Source organism: Macrotis lagotis, chromosome 8 (genome assembly GCF_037893015.1).
Source record: "Macrotis lagotis isolate mMagLag1 chromosome 8, bilby.v1.9.chrom.fasta, whole genome shotgun sequence".
NCBI classification, from domain to species: Eukaryota; Metazoa; Chordata; class Mammalia; order Peramelemorphia; family Peramelidae; genus Macrotis; species Macrotis lagotis.
This window is the reverse complement of record NC_133665.1, coordinates 1,009,188-1,029,077: the sequence shown is the minus strand read 5'-3', so window position 1 is coordinate 1,029,077 and position 19,890 is coordinate 1,009,188. Positions and strand designations below refer to the sequence as shown.

General features: G+C 48.3%; 1 protein-coding gene across 4 annotated transcripts in view; it reads left to right on the top strand.

Moving 5' to 3' along the window:
- The window catches only part of TLN1 (talin 1), a 41,439-nt gene that overhangs the window by 17,810 nt on the left and 3,739 nt on the right, over positions 1 to 19,890 (top strand). For all 4 annotated transcript variants that reach the window (XM_074196195.1, XM_074196194.1, XM_074196192.1 and 1 more), the window contains exons 17-49: positions 108 to 206; positions 1,110 to 1,277; positions 1,528 to 1,822; positions 2,483 to 2,649; positions 5,222 to 5,350; positions 5,596 to 5,712; positions 5,850 to 5,963; positions 6,354 to 6,488; positions 6,749 to 6,877; positions 7,064 to 7,166; positions 7,301 to 7,509; positions 8,052 to 8,171; positions 8,729 to 8,926; positions 9,159 to 9,298; positions 9,550 to 9,643; positions 9,774 to 9,863; positions 9,954 to 10,076; positions 10,810 to 10,953; positions 11,551 to 11,712; positions 11,934 to 12,074; positions 12,229 to 12,410; positions 12,527 to 12,659; positions 13,002 to 13,103; positions 13,183 to 13,353; positions 13,455 to 13,604; positions 13,711 to 13,812; positions 13,896 to 14,015; positions 15,450 to 15,596; positions 15,716 to 15,882; positions 16,066 to 16,249; positions 16,332 to 16,457; positions 16,538 to 16,654; positions 19,593 to 19,778. In XM_074196195.1, coding sequence (XP_074052296.1) covers positions 108 to 206; positions 1,110 to 1,277; positions 1,528 to 1,822; positions 2,483 to 2,649; positions 5,222 to 5,350; positions 5,596 to 5,712; positions 5,850 to 5,963; positions 6,354 to 6,488; positions 6,749 to 6,877; positions 7,064 to 7,166; positions 7,301 to 7,509; positions 8,052 to 8,171; positions 8,729 to 8,926; positions 9,159 to 9,298; positions 9,550 to 9,643; positions 9,774 to 9,863; positions 9,954 to 10,076; positions 10,810 to 10,953; positions 11,551 to 11,712; positions 11,934 to 12,074; positions 12,229 to 12,410; positions 12,527 to 12,659; positions 13,002 to 13,103; positions 13,183 to 13,353; positions 13,455 to 13,604; positions 13,711 to 13,812; positions 13,896 to 14,015; positions 15,450 to 15,596; positions 15,716 to 15,882; positions 16,066 to 16,249; positions 16,332 to 16,457; positions 16,538 to 16,654; positions 19,593 to 19,778 — 4,764 coding nt within the window. The remainder of the gene's footprint in view (positions 1 to 107; positions 207 to 1,109; positions 1,278 to 1,527; positions 1,823 to 2,482; positions 2,650 to 5,221; positions 5,351 to 5,595; positions 5,713 to 5,849; positions 5,964 to 6,353; positions 6,489 to 6,748; positions 6,878 to 7,063; positions 7,167 to 7,300; positions 7,510 to 8,051; positions 8,172 to 8,728; positions 8,927 to 9,158; positions 9,299 to 9,549; positions 9,644 to 9,773; positions 9,864 to 9,953; positions 10,077 to 10,809; positions 10,954 to 11,550; positions 11,713 to 11,933; positions 12,075 to 12,228; positions 12,411 to 12,526; positions 12,660 to 13,001; positions 13,104 to 13,182; positions 13,354 to 13,454; positions 13,605 to 13,710; positions 13,813 to 13,895; positions 14,016 to 15,449; positions 15,597 to 15,715; positions 15,883 to 16,065; positions 16,250 to 16,331; positions 16,458 to 16,537; positions 16,655 to 19,592; positions 19,779 to 19,890) is intronic.

Sequence of the window (19,890 nt, the reverse complement as noted above, 5' to 3'; positions counted from 1 at the left end):
TTTGAGGAAGGGAGGAACAGGCTATGGACATGGGCCACAGACTGGGTTCAGTGTCCATGTTTTGGACAGAATGTGGGTAGCATCTGACTAGTGTCTGTTTCCCTCAGCCCCGTCAGAACTTGCTGCAAGCTGCTGGGAATGTGGGACAGGCCAGTGGAGAGCTTCTGCAGCAAATTGGAGAGAGTGACACTGATCCCCACTTCCAGGTAGGTTATATCAAACTCTCTGAATACCACCCTTAGTCCCTATCTAGGAGAATGTCCCCTATGTCCCTGAATCCCAGTCCCTTCTGAGCCCCAATACCTGCTTTCTGGCCCCAGAATCCAGCCCTTAAAATGAAGATGAATTTAGCCCCTATTATTCCCACCTGTGATTCTTTTGTTCCCAATGATGGAGACAACTTTAACCCCAACCCACGCATCCTTTAGACTCAACTCACCTCTATACCTATTTCTCCAGCTGACCTTTTTTCCCCAATTTCCCATGCAGATGTTTGCGCCCAGAGGGTCTGGGGTTCGATTCCCCCCTGACCCCCCCACGGTAATGGCCCCCTAGCCTGGGCCTTCTCATCTCTGTTCTCCTTGAGCCGTATACACTCGACTGATTCTCCTTCCCTTCCTCCCCTCCCCAATTCCTGGTACAAGGAGGAGGAAAGGACAGAATATTGGGCGATGTTAGGAACCAGGCACAGAAATTAGGGAATAAGAGAAGTGGAATGAGAGAGAAGAATGAATGGAGCTTTGCTCCCTCAGCCAAATAGGAAAGTGAAAGAAGGGCTTATTTATTATTACCTCTCTCCATACCCAGAACACTTGTCCCTACCTCCATCGTTGTCCGAGTGTATCCGCCTCATACATCTTTCCCTTTGCTTTGGGGTCTCCTAATGACAGCTTCTGTGTCCTTGGTGTGGGTTCTCTCCTCTTTGTATGAATTCTGTCCTGCTCAAGGCTCCAGATTTGCTTTAGGGGAAGCTTTGGTGGCTGGTGATTTCTGCATACTGTCTTGTGATCAGGGTCAACAGGGACATCAATCAACTTCTCCCTCGGGTGCCTTGGAATCCTGGGTCAAGGGGACTAGGTAGGACCACGCCAATTACTTTTTCCTCACAGGACATGCTAATGCAGCTGGCCAAAGCAGTGGCCAGTGCTGCCGCAGCACTAGTTCTCAAGGCCAAGAGCGTTGCCCAGCGGACAGAGGATTCAGGGCTCCAGACGCAGGTTATCGCTGCAGCCACACAGTGTGCTCTATCTACTTCCCAACTTGTGGCCTGTACTAAGGTATGTCCAAAAGGGCCCCATCAGCTCTAAGAGGTGGCAAGGCACTCTCATACCAAGGACTCGATCCTATTCACTAACTTCTTCCTTTCACACTCTCTTTGTGGTCCTTTCAGATGGTCCCTTTGGGCCCTCCTAATTTTCTGCTGCTACCCTCCCCTCACTCTGCACTCCCTACCCAAGTTTACCTTAGTGTTTCTATAGTTCTCTTTCATTTTTTCAACCAATGGTCCTGATACCCAATCATCTGCAGGTGGTGGCACCCACAATCAGTTCACCCGTGTGCCAGGAGCAACTGGTGGAGGCTGGGCGGTTGGTGGCTAAGGCCGTAGAGGGCTGTGTGGCAGCATCCCAAGCAGCCACAGAAGATGGGTCTCTGCTTCGGGGTGTGGGAGCAGCAGCTACGGCTGTAACCCAGGCCTTAAATGAGCTGCTACAGCATGTAAGAGCCCACGCAACGGGAGGGCGCCCTGCTGGACGCTATGACCAAGCTACAGATACCATCCTCACTGTCACTGAGAACATCTTTAGCTCCATGGGTGATGCTGGTGAGGACCCCTCATGAAAATGTCACCACTTCAATCCTTAGATCTTTACTAGGGAGATAACCCTTCCTTAAGACTCCCTTCATCTGAGACTCCCCCATAGAACATCAGAAAACTTGTTTCCCCAAGATCCCTGTACATTCCCAGTAAGAACCAGTCTAATTTGTCACCAAGGAGATTCTTTGTCCCTAGTTATTCCTAATAGATCCCCTTTGAAGATTTTCAGTGAGATCCCTTTCTCCCCCACCACATGCCATGCCCACAGTATTCCCATATAATCCTTCAGAGACTCTTCTTCTCCCCAGTGTGAGAAAGAGTACCAGCCACTCATATAAAAGGAAGTGGTTAGACTAGGTGACTTCTAAGGTCTTTCTCAGCTCTAAATGTAAAATCCTATAACTTTTCCTTTGACATCTGCCTTGAAGACTCCCCTACCCCACCTCCTGAACTAGCTGAGCTTCCCTCTTCCTCATGAAAGGATTTCAGGTCTCCCTACCCTGTTCCAAGATCCCAAACCTTAGGGGGAAATAGCCCCAGGAAGATCACTTGTGAGAATAAATGTTTTCTCAATTCCTGTCATCTGTACCTTCTCAGAAAGTCCTTTGTCCCTTTGTCCCCTGGCTCCAGCCTTCCCCTGCTAAACCACACCTATGATTCTTTCAGGTGAGATGGTTCGACAAGCCCGAATTCTGGCCCAAGCAACTTCTGACCTGGTCAATGCCATCAAGGCTGATGCTGAGGGAGAGAGTGACCTGGAAAATTCACGAAAACTGCTCAGTGCAGCCAAAATCCTGGCTGATGCCACAGCAAAGATGGTGGAGGCTGCCAAGGTATTGCTGTAGGCTGTAGGGCTCTAGGCAGAACCCTATCCAGGCCCAGGAATAACATAAAGAACAGAAGAGAGGCTGCCCTTGATCTGAAGCCTCCTAACAAAGACTGCCTCTCAGGACAGGGCCATGGCTCTTGTGTCAAGGGAAAACAGACTTCCTATTACATGCTTTACCATAAAGAGTGTTCAGTGTTCAGGGAGTGCTTTCCTCACTATAGCCCAAGAAGGGAATACAATGATTACAGGTGGGATAACAGATGCACAGAGAGATATTAAGTGGACCTGCCAAAATAATGTGAGGAATCTAGTGCTTATTATTAGAAAACCAAATGAATGAAGTAAAGAATACTCATTTTAAATGTGGGGGAGGAGGAAGACTTTAAGATTATACGTTGCAGGGATGGCTAGGTGACACAGTTGATAAAGCACCGGCCCTGGAGTCAGGAGTACCTGGGTTCAAATCCGGTCTCAGACACTTAATACTTACCTAGCTGTGTGTGGCCTTGGGCAAGCCACTTAACCCCATTTGCCTTGCAAAAACCTAAAAAAAAAAAAAAAAAAAAAAAAAAGATTATACGTTATAGAGGTGGTGCTGCCTGCATTGGTAGAGTTTTCTCACCTGGGAGATCTCTGGACCAATGAAATCACAAATTCTATTCCCGTCTCTGTCCCTGAAAAGAGAATACTCACGTTGTACTTAAAGAATTTGGGAGCACTCCTTCAACCAGTATAAATCATAAGCACTTACATGTGTTAGTTGTTTTTAGTCATTCAGTCATGTCAGTTCTTTGTGTCCCTATGAACCATACTGCCCATGGTGTTTTCTTGGCAAATGTACTAGAATGATTTACTATTTGCTTCTCCAGTACATTTTAAGATGAAGAAACTGAGGCACAGTTAAGTAATTTGCTCATGTCTTACAACTTGGTATCTGAAGCAAGATTTGAACTCAGATCTTCTAGGTTCAGCAATCTTGTCTATTGAGCTACCTAACTGCCTTCTCCATGCATGAATAGACAGTTTAATGAGTTATGGCCAAAAAGAAAAATCATCACATGGCAGCCCTCCTTCTGTTGTGAAGCCTCTCCAAGCCTGTGTAATCTGGCCATGAAGCCTACCCAGCATAGTCATACCAACCAGAACTTCTCTGCTAGCATGGCCTTCAGGAATGCAGGCCACCTCTATACTGGGATGAAGCCTTAGAGGAGAAAAAAATATAATAAATAAAAAAGGCAAGGGAAAGTTTGTAAAGATGTCACAACTTCTCAGGGAAGCTGCCTCAGGACTCCAGACAGTGTGAAAACCTTAGGGGATGCCAGTCACACTTTGCTTCTCTTCCCAAGGCTGGCTCATTCTGTACTGTTCTTAGCCACTGCCTTCCATGGTGCCTGATCTTGGGTTTCTCTCTTATTTCATTGGAGAATAAGAACATGTCTCTCAGCTTCTTTCCTACCCCTATATTTAAAATAAATATAGCGTTCTTTCAAGATTTTCTAAGGATTTTTGCTCTCAATAACCCAGGACAGGGAAGTGGGAAGGGGAATTAGGGTAAGGGGGTTAGTAGGAAGTGAATGTGAGGTAAAAAATACAAGGGAAAAGTTACTATAAAATTACAAGAAGTTTCACTGTTAGTGATCCCTGTTATTCATTAGACTGTAAATGGAGCTAGGCCTAAACTATCTCATATCCTCTCTTGGCTGCCTTACTTGACTAATGTCTTTGTCTTATTCACCTCTAAGAGCTGCTTATTACAATAATGACTTGAGACTGCACGCACACAAACTCACTCTCTCTCTCTCTCTCTCTCTCTCTCTATCCAGGACCCTGTGTAGGAGCACAGACATAGGACCATAGCAACATGACTTTAGGGTGCAATACAAGCCATACAGAACTGAGGGTCAGAACATATCCCCAGTGCTGACTCTTCCACTAACGATGTGACCTTTAGTTTCTTCATTTATAAAATAAAACATTTGAATTAGGTCTGAAGTTTTGAAATAGATGACCTCAAAGGACTCTGGCAGCTCTGCCCATTCTAAGATTTTTTATGTATATGAGATTCATTTACACTTCAGAAAATGTCTCTTTCTCGATACTTTCCCATTTCACAAAGGAAGGGCTTCTTGGGACATATCCTGTTACAACTATACCCAGTCCTACCTGCCTGTTTTATCAAGGAAGAGGCCTGTGCATACTATGTACCCCTTCTCTATCTTTTGGTAGATTCTCTTGAAGTTTTATTTGTAGAAGGCAACAGAACCTAAAGGTGACAATGTTAGGTTGTTATAGTTGCTAGGGACTGAAGTAGGATTTGTTAAGATTATACAGAGAAGCTTAATCTCCTTGAGTTTCCTGTTTCCTTCTTCTCTTACCAAAGCAGACAGGGTACCCAAGGTCTTACTTCAAGGGATGCCAACTAAGGGAATGATAGATTGAACTGAGAGCAGTGAGGGATAACTTCATGGAAGAGACAAGTTTTGAAACAGGGTCAGGACATGGATAGTCAGAGACATTAATAACACAAGGTTATGGAGGGGATGAAAATAACCAGTCCATTTCTCCATAAATCTCAGGGGGCAGCTGCCCACCCTGACAGCGAGGAGCAGCAGCAGCGGCTGCGGGAGGCAGCAGAAGGCCTGCGCATGGCAACCAATGCAGCTGCCCAAAATGCCATCAAGAAGAAGCTAGTGCAGCGGCTGGAGGTCAGGAGGGAATAAAGTAGACTTGTGGGGGTAGGGGAGACATAAAAGAGTAACTTTGGAAACTGGGAGATAAGGGAATTTGCAGAGGAGAAATCAAGAGCAAAAGAAAAAGAACTTGGACAAAGAAGAGAGGAAGATGTGGGGAGAAGGGGGTACAGCATGGGATAGGTGGGTCAGAACTGTTGGGAGAGGACTGGAAAGGCATCCCAGGAAGGGACTTAGTCCTAATTGCTTTCTCCCTGTAGCATGCAGCCAAACAGGCTGCAGCCTCGGCTACCCAGACCATCGCGGCCGCTCAGCATGCAGCTTCTGCTCCCAAGGCCCCTGCAGGCCCCCAGCCTCTGCTAGTGCAGAGCTGCAAGGTGAGACCACAGCAAGCCGTGGGGAGTAGAGTGTATGAAAAGGGCTTGAGAGTAGTCTCCCCATGTCCCATCTGTAATGATGGGACTAGGATAGTCTCCCAACTCTAGGACTGAAGAAATTCTCTTGTGCTTTCCAGGCTGTGGCAGAGCAGATCCCACTGCTAGTGCAGGGTGTCCGAGGAAGCCAAGCTCAGCCTGACAGCCCCAGTGCCCAACTTGCCCTCATTGCTGCCAGCCAGAGCTTCCTACAGGTATGGAACCCTCTCTTCTTGTCCCATGCCATATTAAATATTATCCTTTTCCTTTTCCTCCTTCACATCCCTTTTAAGACTGGTCTCCCTGAGACCAAAACATCTTTAGGTCCACCTCTCATATTCTTTCAAAAGTCTGTGACTCTTTTAAAGCAATTCAGTGCTTGCTCTGTCCATGTGTATTTGTGTAAATGTGTATATGCAAATATCCATGTATATGCAAATATGCCCATTATGTAATACTGTCCCTCTACCCTGGAGAAGGATGGCATGCTCACTCTAGGTAGGCCCTCTTCCCCCCATGAGGATCATGTCCTTGATGCCTCTCCCACCCCTCAGCTGGATGGTATCTTCAGTCCCATCATGTCACCCCTATTTCTCCCCCTCCAGCCTGGAGGAAAGATGGTATCAGCTGCAAAGGCATCAGTCCCCACAATTCAGGACCAGGCATCGGCCATGCAGCTGAGTCAATGTGCCAAGACACTTGGCACTGCCCTGGCTGAGCTCCGCACTGCTGCCCAAAAGGTGTGCTGGGTTGGGGATATCATGTATGCTGGGAGAGGGAATAGAAGATACTTGGGTGGTGATGTTGGAAAATATAAAAATTGGAAAAGCTAGGAATGGAGAGGCTTCAGTGAGGAGAGAACAAAAAGGATATGATATACCAGACAGATTGGAAGGAGAGACAGGCTTCTGAAGCTTCAGTGGGGATCTTCCCAATGCCTGGCAGACTCACCCCTCCCTACAGTAACCCCTCCCTTTACCCAGAGTCCCTCCCTTTATAGGCTCAGGAAGCATGTGGTCCCCTGGAAATGGACTCGGCATTGAGTCTAGTACAGAGCCTGGAGCGTGACCTGCAGGAAGTAAAAGCAGCAGCTAGAGATGGAAAACTCAGACCGCTGCCTGGGGAGACGGTGAGGACTACTACATCTTAAACTTAAATCGTACTCTAAGCCCCAGATGTTCACATTGTACCCTGAATTTCCCCTCATATCTTTCAGATCATATTTCTGTTTCCCTTGACCTTCCTCCCACCCCAGTTCCCCTTGCCTTGGAGACCCTAGAGGCCCCTTGAAACTTCTTAATCTCTTATCTTCCAGATGGAGAAATGTGCACAGGATCTGGGGAACAGCACCAAGGCTGTGAGCTCCTCCATTGCCCAACTCCTGGGGGAGGTGGCCCAGGGCAATGAGAACTATGCAGGTATTTACAGGAGTAGTCAAGGAAGCAGTATGGGAGAAAAAACAACAGCTTCATGGATTTGTGAGAATTGGGTAGTGAGGAACAAAGGGAGAAGCAGGGGTCCTGGCACAGATCCTGGAAACCTTTCCTTGCAGGTATAGCCGCCCGAGATGTGGCAGGAGGACTACGTGCATTGGCCCAAGCAGCAAGAGGTGTGGCAGCCTTGACATCAGAACCTGCAGTCCAGGCAGCAGTGCTGGACACAGCCAGTGATGTCCTGGATAAGGCCAGCAGCCTTATAGAGGAAGCCAAGAAGGCAGCTGGCCGACCTGGGGACCCCGAGAGTCAGCAGCGATTAGCCCAGGTCAGGCACTGGACAAGGGTAGGGAAGGAGGTGAGGGCATCCTTTTGAGAATAGGAGCCTTAACAACCCCTACATCCTCCTTGACTCAACTCATAATCAGATGAACCTCTGGACACTTCCTCATTTCTGTTTAATGAGGAACTGGACCCTGGTCTGATGGGCTGTTTCTCTGACTCCCATTTGTCCACTTTGTTGGATTTTATCAAAGTTTGGCCCAGGCCTGTCTGAATGCTGTAGAGTGATGATTTCAGGGTGATCCATCCTGGTGCTCTATCAGGCTTTTAGGCAGTTTCTTCAAAACCATTTGAGAGCTGTGTAACCTTGGGCAAGCCACTTAACCCCATTTGCCTTGCCAAAACCTAAAAAAAAAAAAAAAAAAAAAAAAAAAAAAAAAGATTTGATGAGTCAACTTCAGTTTTTCTTGCTATAGATCCCTTAGCTGATCTACTATCAGGAAAGATAGAATTACTAACTATTCCTCTCCTGTGCAGTGGAGAAGCCCTGGGGTATTGCCACAGTAGTATCCATCTCTCCTCCTTCAGGTGGCAAAAGCAGTGACCCAGGCTCTGAACCGCTGTGTCAGCTGTCTACCAGGCCAGCGTGATGTGGACAATGCCCTGAGAGCTGTTGGAGATGCCAGCAAGCGCCTGCTGAGTGACTCAGTGAGGAGGGGAGTTGGGTGGGAGAGCCAAGAGGCTGGCTGACAGACCCCAAGCCTCCAGCTCACTGAGACTCTTTTACCTTTCTGGGCATCCACCTCTTCCTTCTGCCCTATTTCATCTCTCTGGCTTTCTGACTCCAGTAAGATGCAATCAGGAGCAGCTAGGTGGTACAGTGGATAGAACACCTGGTCTTGAAGTCAGGAAGATTGGGAATTCTAATCTAGACTCAGACTCTTGACTCTTAGTAGCTGTGTGACTTTGGGCAAGTCACTTCACCCTGATTGCTTTGCATCTAGGGCCATCTCCAGTCATCCTGATTCATATCTGGCCACTGGACCCAGATGGCTCTGAAGGAGAAAGTGAGGCTGGTGACTTAGCACAGCCCCCCCTTATTCAAATGCAATTCATATGCTTTTCATGGCATCACCTCCCTATGGTTTTCGAAAATGAAGGACAATCATCTCTTTCTCACCATTTCTAGCCTCATTTTCCTCAGGTTCCCACTACCCACCCTTCATCACCTAACTATTCCTTTGACCTTCTTTGTCTCCCTTCAGCTTCCCCCAAGCACTGGAACATTTCAAGAGGCTCAAAGCCGCTTGAATGAAGCAGCTGCTGGACTGAACCAAGCAGCCACAGAGTTGGTACAGGCCTCCAGGGGCACTCCCCAGGATCTGGCTCGAGCCTCTGGCCGCTTTGGACAAGACTTTAATACCTTCTTGGAGGCTGGAGTGGAGATGGCTGGACAGGCTTCGGTATGGATAGAAAGGATCCAAGGACTCAAACCCAGTTTCCTTTGAGATTCAGAGGACCATAGATTGAGGGGGAAATGTTTGAATAGAAGAAGCACCCATGGGAGAAAGAATACTACTTCTTTAATCCTATCCACCTGTGCCCTCACTTTCTTAAACTCATATACCACCCCAAGGAAAGGAATAGGACCAGAAGACTGTGACACTCTCCCTTCTTTTTTTACTCTTTGGACAGAGCCAAGAGGACCAGGCCCAAGTGGTATCCAATCTGAAGGGTATTTCCATGTCATCAAGCAAATTACTACTGGCAGCCAAAGCCTTATCCACGGACCCTGCTGCCCCTAATCTTAAGAGTCAACTGGCTGCAGCAGCCCGGTGAGCAAGGATGAACCAAGGAGGGCAGGCTCCTGAACTTGCATGTGTCCTGGTGGGCCAGAGAAGTCTTAAGGCTAGCTAGGATCTGGGGAAAAGATGGAAATGAGACCCAGCCTCGTCCCTTGAGATGGAGGGATGGTAGAGTAGCCAAAGAAGTCTTTGCTCAGACATAAGCAGTCAGGTAAAGAAGTAGGGATTCCTGGGTTGGTGAGATACAGGAATGGCCTCTGTATTTTCCTCTTTCATCCAAGGGCTGTCACCGATAGCATCAACCAGCTCATCACTATGTGTACCCAGCAGGCACCAGGCCAGAAGGAATGTGACAATGCCCTTCGGGAGTTGGAGGTGAGGTCTCTGCCAGTGGGTCTGGGGTCTGGGAGGGAAAGGCATCCAAGGGAATTGAGGATATAGGTTAAGGTGAAAAGGAAGTGAGGGATGAGTTAAAGAAACTAAGGCTTTCCTCTGTCTCCTCCAGACAGTACGAGAGCTCCTGGAAAACCCAGCCCAGCCCATCAACGATATGTCCTATTTTGGCTGCCTAGACAGTGTCATGGAGAACTCCAAGGTATGTGGGAGGTCAGGAGAAGGACCAGGCCAGAAGCTGGGGCCTGCCCAGCCTGCTCTCTGAAAACTGCATTGGTGTAACATTCCCTAGGTCCTGGGAGAGGCCATGACTGGCATCTCCCAAAATGCCAAGAACAGCAACCTGCCTGAGTTTGGTGAGGCCATCCGCACAGCCTCCAAAGCCCTCTGTGGCTTCACAGAAGCAGCTGCTCAGGTGAGCACCTCTGTCTGGGGCCCCCAGAGCCTGGCCAAGTCCCCTTCCCCCTCCCCCCTGCCAGTTCTCTTCCCTACCTGGGCCATGTGGGCCCCCAGAGCTTGGCCCAGATCCCCAGCCCTGGAGCCCAGGGACCTGACAGAACCCTGACCCCCTTACTTAGCCCAGCCATGGGAAGGTTGCCCTAGAGAATTTCTGTGATAGTACTTCCTGAGTCAGGTCTGTTTGAACCAAGGGATGCCTGTACACTAAACTTACAGACCATCAAGTCTATCAAAATGAAATTCTTCAATGAAGTTACAGCAGCAGCAGATTGCAGTGGAAACCGTTTCTGGTTTATGTTTGCACAGTAAATTTAAATGAATGTAATATAGTCTGATTTGAAAAGAAATACAGGCTCATCAGGCCAGTAGCTTCTTAATTACATTTCTATTCTTACCAGCCACTGCTTAGCCTTGATGTCTCTGACAAGGATTCAGTGTGGAAAAACAATAACACACTTCCTTTTGAACCTTTCCTTTGTCACCCTTAGCATCAGAGCTGCTTCACTTTGGGGCAAAAGATTGGCTTGTGTAGCTAAGTCATTTCTCCTTCCTGCTTCTAGAATCTCAGAGCTGCTCTAAAAGTTCCATTAAAGAGAACATCTGAAGACAGCTGGTTAGCTAATTAAGCCTCCTTCCCCATTCACCCTTTTGTTCTTCATTATCTCCACTCTTTGCTTTTCTATCCCCAGGCCGCATATCTAGTTGGCATCTCGGACCCCAATAGCCAAGCAGGACAACAGGGTCTTGTGGAGCCCACCCAGTTTGCCAGAGCCAACCAGGCAATTCAGATGGCTTGTCAGAGCCTGGGGGAGCCAGGTTGCACCCAGGCCCAGGTAACTTGGAAAGGAGACTGGGGTTTGGCAGACAGGAAGGAGTTTGGAGCCCATACAAAGAATAGGGCAGCACAGGACCAGCAAAGGAAAGCGTCTGGGCCCAGAGAGGAAGAAAAATTAATAAAGAGATGACAGCCTTTGCCCCCTCCCAATCACAGGGCTTCCCTGTTAGTGTCTATTTGTGTTGTCTGTCTTCTTCTCCACCATAACAGGGAAAGGGTATTCAGGTTTCTATCATTTAATGACATCCATCTTCTAATAAAAAAGAAAGAAGAGGGCCGCTAGGTGGTGCAGTGAATAGAACACCTGAATTCAAATCTGGCCTCAGACACTTAATAATGACTTAGCTGTGTAGCCTTGGGCAAGCCACTTAACCCCATTGCCTTACCCCCCCCAAAAAAAATCTAAAAAAAATAATAGGAAAAAGGACCCAGGGTCCAATTCCTGTCCCCCTAACTGTGCGATCTTGGGCAAATTACCTTAATTCTAAAAACTCAGTTTCCTCCTTTCTAAGCAGAAGGGGGTGGACTCCTTCAGCCTTGAACCCTGTAACCCTGTGATGCATCCTGCCTTCTCCACGGGTCTCTGTGTCCCCAGGTACTCTCTGCAGCCACCATCGTGGCCAAACACACCTCTGCACTATGTAACAGCTGCCGCCTGGCCTCTGCCCGCACAGCCAACCCCACAGCCAAGCGACAGTTTGTCCAGTCCGCCAAGGAGGTGGCCAACAGCACTGCCAACCTTGTCAAGACCATCAAGGTTTTCACACTGCCTTCCCTCCGAGTACTCCTCCCATGGTCCCCACCCCATCTCCTTTCTCTGCCTCTGCTTCCCACTACAGAGGACCTGGGCTGTCTCTCTTCACTTCCCTTCCCACAGACCCAGCTGTTTCAGAGTCTAAGATGGGGGGGAGGGTGGGGATCCTACACTCTTCACACCCTATTTCTAATGCCCCAAACTCTGTGCCTCCCACCCCTCAGGCACTGGATGGGGCATTCACAGAAGAGAATCGGGCCCAGTGCAGAGCAGCCACAGCCCCATTGCTGGAGGCTGTGGACAATCTGAGTGCCTTTGCTGCCAACCCTGAGTTCTCCAGCATTCCTGCCCAAATCAGCCCTGAGGTGAGGGGGGGAGAAGCTGGGGGAGGGGAGTGGGGGCTGGGGATGAGGATGAAGCCTGGGCAGTTGGTTCTCCAGCATTCCCTCCCCTCTTTACCTGAGCATCATGTTCCTCCCCGTTCCATGGGATCTCTTTCCACTTTTTCCTTCCTTCCAGGGTCGAGCTGCCATGGAGCCAATCGTGATCTCAGCTAAAACCATGTTAGAGAGCGCAGGAGGACTGATTCAGACAGCTCGAGCTCTAGCAGTCAATCCCCGAGATCCCCCTCGCTGGTCAGTACTGGCTGGACATTCTCGCACAGTCTCAGACTCCATCAAGAAGCTCATCACCAGTATGAGGTAGGATCAGTGTGGGGATGAGGAGGTGTCTCATTGGTTCCCTGGAGAACCTAGTGACCTGTTGGGTGGATGTGGAGATGAGGAGGGGAATGACTTGAGAGGACATGGACTTCCAGGGACAAGGCTCCAGGTCAGCGGGAGTGTGAGGCAGCCATTGCGGCCCTGAATAGCTGTCTTCGTGATCTGGACCAGGCCTCCCTTGCTGCCGTCAGTCAGCAGCTGGCACCTCGAGAGGGCATCTCACAAGAGGTAAGATGGAGGGACACATCCTATTAAGGCTTAGATAGAGCAACCCATGAGCTGATGTGCCAAAAAGCATCATAATGACCAGAAGAGAGAGGGCTGGGAAGCTGAGGTAGTGGCAAAATGAGTGGTGAGTTCAGTGTGGGGGAGAATAAAAAGAGACATGAGAGTAGAGCCAGGGGTTGAGGGATGAGACCCTCCAAGAAACCAGAGTTTTGTGTCTCCTTCCCTGGCTCAGCCCTAGTTCCTCTCCATCTATTTCCCCCTTAGAGAACAGGATCATTCCTCTGTCTCTGTCCTGAGTCAGTTGTAAGGGCTAACACTGCTGGACCCTTCTTTCCTTTCCAGGCCCTGCACACTCAAATGCTGACTGCAGTTCAAGAGATCTCTCACCTCATAGAGCCACTGGCCAATGCTGCCCGGGCTGAAGCCTCCCAACTGGGGCACAAGGTACCTGGGGAGAGGGAGTCAAGGGAAGGCTCCTGGGATCTTCCTGCCCAAACTGACCTTTTGCCCCACCCTACTTCAGGTGTCCCAGATGGCCCAATACTTCGAACCACTTACCCTGGCTGCTGTGGGTGCCGCCTCCAAGACGCTGAGCCACCCCCAGCAGATGGCACTGTTAGACCAGACTAAGACCCTGGCAGAGTCTGCCCTCCAACTGCTCTACACAGCCAAAGAGGCAGGGGGCAACCCCAAGGTATGGAGAGGGGGAGAAGAGGAGAGCAGGATGCTCTAAGGAAGTAGAAGGAGCCTTTTCACTACTGCTCCCTGTTTTTCTCCTTTCTGCTCCCCAAACAGCAAGCAGCCCATACTCAGGAGGCTCTGGAAGAGGCCGTACAAATGGTAACAGAAGCTGTGGAAGACCTGACGGCCACACTCAATGAGGCAGCCAGTGCAGCTGGCGTGGTGGGGGGTATGGTGGATTCCATCACGCAGGCAATCAACCAGGTACCCACATTTAAGGGGTATAGGACTCCCACCCTTGATTGGGCTGGTTTATTAACTCAGCCAGAGGCCAGCTCTGAACTCTTTCCCCATCCCTCCCCTGTCCCAGCTTGATGAGGGACCAATGGGAGAGCCAGATGGTTCCTTTGTGGACTACCAGACAACCATGGTACGAACAGCCAAAGCTATTGCAGTCAACGTCCAGGAGATGGTGAGTACAGGAGACACCATGGGATCAACCTAGGGAGGGGGCAGGGAAGAATGTGTCTTGCTATGATCTCTCCCTCTTCCCAGGTGACCAAGTCAAGTACCAACCCAGAGGAGCTTGGCCCACTGGCAAATCAGCTGACTAGTGATTATGGCCGCCTTGCCCTACAAGCCAAGCCTGCAGCCATGGCTGCTGAAAATGAAGAGGTAATGGGATAACAACCAGGACCCTCTGTGGCAGCTCCTCCCCTCAGAGACCCCAACTCACAAAACCCTGTCATGGTAGCTTACCTGTCATGGCCCTCTGTGATACCCCACAGCAGTGGCAGGCTGGGACTCCCTGTGTGAGCATGCCTGTATTCTTGGCTACCACCCAAGGACTTGAGTTTCTCTTCTGAAGCATTGTCCCATTCCTTTTCTGAGTACTAAATACTTGCAGTCAGTATTAGGGCAGCAAGTAAGAAATGATCTGGACACACACAGACTCTTCCTGAGATAAACTGGTTGAGCCTGGGACCCTTTTTCCATGGAGTTCATGATTCCAAGTCCCTCCCCCAGCAGTGATATTGTTCTGCCCCTTCTGAGCCCAGGCTTTCTCTCCTTGGTCCCCAACACCCCATCTCAGATTTTTACTTTCTCCCACTTCCAAGAAACCTGGAGCATCTGTGGGGAGGTTTTCTTCTCCCTGGCTGGTTTTCTTGGTCTGCCTCACCCACTGTCGCCTCCCTAGATCCCCTTTCTTATTTTTAATTAGTATGATGTAGTTGGAATAATGCTAGGAATCCCAGCCCTGGCACTGCGTGGCCATGGGACCATGGCAGCCAGGGCACCATAGTGCTGGCCCTGGAAGACTCTTCTTCCTTAGTTCAGATGTGTCCTCAGCAGCTGTGGGACCCTGGACAAGTCACCTTAGCCCTGTGCACCTCAGCTTCCTCGAGGAATCTATAAAATAAACCACAAAAAGGGGTGGCTAGGTAGTGCAGTGGATAAAGCACCAGCCCTGGAGTCAGGAGTACCTGGGTTCAAATCTGATCTCAGACACTTGATAATTACCTAGCTGTGTGGCCTTGGGCAAGCCACTTAACCCCATTTGCCTTGCAAACTCCTAAAAGATAGATAGATAGACAGACAGACCACAGAAGAGAATGACAAGCCACCCTAGTGTCTCTGCCAAGAAAACCTTAAATGGGGTCAGGAATAATCAGACACGACCAAACAATAAGACTGTGTGCAAATCATAAAACTTTTGCTTTATTTTGTGAAATGAAATGATTATTGTCAGGAAAGCTCTTTGTAAGCATTTAAAAATGTAACTGTGCTTACCAAATGTTCAGTCATCTTGGATCCCAAGCTTCCATCTCCTCATGCTCATCTACTTTCATATGTGTGCCTATGAGTGGAGTAAATGTAGGAATTTTCTGTGCACATCTAGAAGATATAGGTCAGGGGTTGTTTGAGTTTGTTTAAGGGTTTTTTTTCCCTCAAAACTTTTGGGCCCCATAAGCCCCATCTGTAAGCTGCTGGGACTGTTCTGTGACCCCACCAAGGGCCTGTATGTTTCCCAGACCTCTTTACTTCCATATGAATTCCTCAGGATCTTTGATGACCTGCCCATGCATTCTCTCTTCTGTGTGTTCACAGATTGGTGCCCATATCAAGCACCGTGTGCAGGAGTTGGGCCATGGCTGTGCAGCCCTGGTCACAAAGGCAGGTGCCCTGCAGTGTAGCCCCAGTGATGCCTACACCAGGAAAGAGCTGATGGAGTGTGCCCGGCGTGTGTCTGAGAAGGTAACCTCCCCAAGTGCTTTTCCTTTCTTTAACACCCTGCAACCATGTGAAAGGTTCCCCCAGGCTAAGCACCTCGCTCATCAAAAACCAGATGGCAATGTCCTCCCCAACACCTCCAGGTCTCCCATGTTCTGGCTGCACTCCAAGCGGGAAACCGAGGCACCCAAGCTTGCATCACGGCAGCCAGTGCAGTGTCTGGCATTATTGCTGACCTTGACACCACTATAATGTTCGCCACAGCAGGAACTCTCAACCGTGAGGGTGCTGAGACCTTTGCTGATCACCGGTAAGGAGAATCTGGGGATGAAGAGGAGAGGGATGAGACAGTTTAGAAGATGGACCAAGAAGGAGTCAATGGGCTTTGTAATAGGAGAAAGTATTGCAAGGGAGCCAAGGTAGAATAAGAGGGGGCATAGGGACAGGCAGAGTAAATGCCATAGGAATCACCATGATCTGATTTTCCACTCAGAGAGGGCATCTTGAAGACTGCAAAGGCATTGGTGGAGGACACAAAGGTCCTGGTGCAGAATGCAGCTGCAAGCCAGGAGAAACTAGCTCAGGCTGCCCAGTCCTCTGTAGGCACTATTACCCGCTTGGCTGATGTGGTCAAGCTAGGTGCAGCCAGCTTGGGTGCTGAGGACCCTGAGACCCAGGTATCTATGCCATCCAATCCCTGTCCCTGACCAAACCTGCCCCCTCTTCATCCTGAGCTACAGCCTCTCGTTCCACATACAGGTGGTCCTGATCAATGCAGTTAAGGACGTGGCCAAGGCTCTGGGTGACCTCATCAGTGCCACCAAGGCTGCAGCAGGCAAAGTGGGAGATGACCCTGCTGTGTGGCAGCTCAAGAACTCTGCCAAGGTGGGTGGAGAGCATTAGGGGGAAGGATGGGAGATGAGAGGGCAGGGCACTCACACTTCTCCAATGCCTGACTTCCCCAGGTGATGGTAACCAATGTGACATCCCTGCTCAAGACTGTGAAAGCTGTGGAGGACGAGGCCACCAAAGGCACCCGGGCTCTAGAAGCCACAACAGAACACATTCGGCAGGAGCTGGCGGTGAGAGGGCCTGGAGATTGGGGGTCAGGGCTTTTTAAATAAACCTGGAACTCCTGCACCCACCAGAAATACACAACCAGACCTATGCACATCACTTGCATTCCTTTCTTTACTATCTGAGTCTGCCACACTCACTACATAATATTGTAGAGTCCCATTTCTGTCCCTGTTGTTTTTATGGCCCCAAATGACTTCTGATTATCAAGCCCAGGGCCATTCTTTGTTCTCATATGTCATGTCATCCATGGATCCATGATACTGCTTAAAGATGTTCTTTGGGGGGGCGGCTAGGTGGCGCAGTGGATAGAGCACCGGCCCTGTAGTCAGGAGTACCTGGGTTCAAATCCGGCCTCAGACACTTAATAATTACCTAGCTGTGTGGCCTTGGGCGAGCCACTTAACCCCATTGCCTTGCAAAAAAAAAAAAATGTTCTTTGGCTTCCATGACCCAGTAGGGACCTATTTAGCTTCTTCCTCTGACCATTTCTTGTTTATCTCCATTGCTGGTTCCCCTTCTCTCCCCCAAGGGCATTCTCCAAGCTTCTGTTGTGGATCATTCGTGTGTTGTGTGGGGAGGGGGGGAGGATATATATGTGTACATCTTCATGTGTATGCCTTGTGTACGCAAGTGCCTGTATGTATACATGTGTATATTGTGTATACACACTCACACATTCTCCCCTGATGATGTCATCCCACTCCTGTGGCTTCAACTTTCATCTCTATCCAGCTATCTCCCCAAACCAACTTCTTTCCTGAGTTCTAGACCTACACATCTATCAAGTCCTGATTATACCCTCAACAAGTCAGAAATCATCTTTGTACCCAAATTCTCCTCTTCTAACTCCCCTATTTTAAGTTTTTGCAAGGCAAATGGGGTTAGGTGGCTCGCCCAAGGCCACACAGCTAGGTAATTATTAAGTGTCTGAGACTGGATTTGAACCCAGGTACTCCTGACTCCAGGGCCAGTGCTTTATCCACTGCGCCACCTAGCTGCCCCTCTCTCAAGACTTTTAAGGCTATTCTCTCTCTTTTTTTAGGTTTTTTTTTTTTTTTTTGCAAGGCAAATGGGGTTAAGTGGCTTGTCCAAGGCCACACAGCTAAGTAATTATTAAGTGTCTGAGACCGGATTTGAACCCAGGTACTCCTGACTCCAAGGCTGGTGCTTTATCCACTATGCCACCTAGCCGCCCCTTCTCTCTTTTTTTAATTGATACATTTGCCCTTTTCTGTCCCTCCTATACATCTTTTGTTCACAATTCAATTCTACAAGCATTTGCTAAGTGGTGCTTAATCCTGGGGATACAAAGATAAGAATGAAGTCATCTCCATCCCTAAGGATAATTTTTTCTGAGGCGTTAAACAAACATATATCATATTTCAAATAAAACTGGAAATGCCATTTCTTTCAATACTCAAGGATTTAATTTATTTGGTCCAGGTGTCTTGAATTCACCAAGAATAACAAGGTGCTCTTCTACTTTCTTGATATTTTTTTCTTAGTTCTACATTCCTTATTTTTTCATATTTCTTATTAGCCACTTATATTTTCTACTTTCTAGTCTACAGGCTATTCTTCTAAGCAGGGAAGGCAAACTTAAAATAAAAATCAAATAGTTCCTTCTCTCTCCCCTTCCTTTTTCCCCTCTCTTCCTTAGCCCCTACCCCATTCAGTCATTTGCTGAATTTTCTTTCTTCTTTCAAAATCTCTCAGATCTTTGCCCATCTTTCCATTCATTCTTACTGCTAGCATCCTAGCTCATGGAAACCATCTGATTTGGAACTTTGTATTCACCCCCTAACTGGCCCTCTTGACTCCACAATCTTGTTATCTGTAGCTGCTAAATTAATTAATTAATCTAATTATTCACATTACTTCCCTGCTAAGAAATCTTCACTGTCTGTCTCCCCATTGCTTAGTAGATTAAATTCAACCACTTGATCCTTCTTTTCAAGGCCCAAGTCTGCCTCCATTCCCCTACACAAACCCTAGGTTCCAGCCAAACCAAACAGCTTACTCAGTATTGTTCAGACCTCTCCAGGGCTCTCCCACTCCTGTGCCTTTGTACATGCCATTTCCTCCATCTGCAATGCCTACCAAAGGCCCATACACAGCACCCAGGTACTGCTGGAGATACAATGAAAGGGAAAAATAACCTCTACCCTCCTGGAGTTTACATTCTAATAGGGAAGCAACATGTTAATAGTTCAGTACATAATAGATTTAGAGAGTAATAGAAGGAAATCTCAAAGGGGAAAAGCACAAGCTGCCAAGAAGACCAGATGAGGCCTCTTGTGCTTACACAGATGCTTCCTAGCGACAGATAGACCAGGTGTAAACTATAAGCCAAGAAACTTCCTTACTATTACTATCCTGCCCTCCCCCTCCATCCTACTCTCCTCTCTAGACCTCCCTTGCCTCTTCAGTAATTTCATGGTAAATCTCCTTTAAACAGGGAATGGTATAATATATTATTAGAAATAGTATGTGTCTTCTCTCCCTTTATTGACTTTAACCTGTGACTGGGTACCATTCATCATAGTATCTTAGGTTTGAATAAAACATCAGCACTTTTGAGTAGGAATTATTCAATTCTTTGTACTTGCATCCCTGGTGCCTAGCATGGTGTCTGGCCTAAGTGCTTAATAAGTACCAGTCAAATGAATGATGTCGAGTAATTGTTATTGGGTGAATCAAGTGAATCCACATGCCCAGCACCAGAAATGACCATAGAGGCTCTGATAATTAATCCATTGATTCTTAGAATCCAATGTCAAAAAGAATGGCTTTAGAGGACCAGTGTTCTATTCTGGTGCTGAACTTTTTTGGTTTACTTCTCCAAGTTCCATTAACATCAGTCTCCTTGAGCTCAAGGACATGGAATTTGAATATCTGAAAATAGCTGTATCACTTTTCATGATACTGTTCTCCCTGCAGGTTTTCTGTTCCCCAGAGCCCCCTGCCAAGACCTCCACCCCAGAGGATTTTATACGAATGACCAAAGGTATCACCATGGCCACTGCCAAGGCTGTCGCTGCCGGCAACTCCTGTCGCCAGGAAGACGTCATTGCCACAGCCAACCTGAGCCGCCGAGCCATAGCTGACATGCTTCGGGCCTGTAAGGTGTGCTGGTGGGAGAAAGCTAATGGGGATTGAAGGGTCCATGGGGAAGATATCTTGGTTAGAGAATGGATGGAGTGGCTATGGAACATTCCTGATTCTGACATCTTTTTCT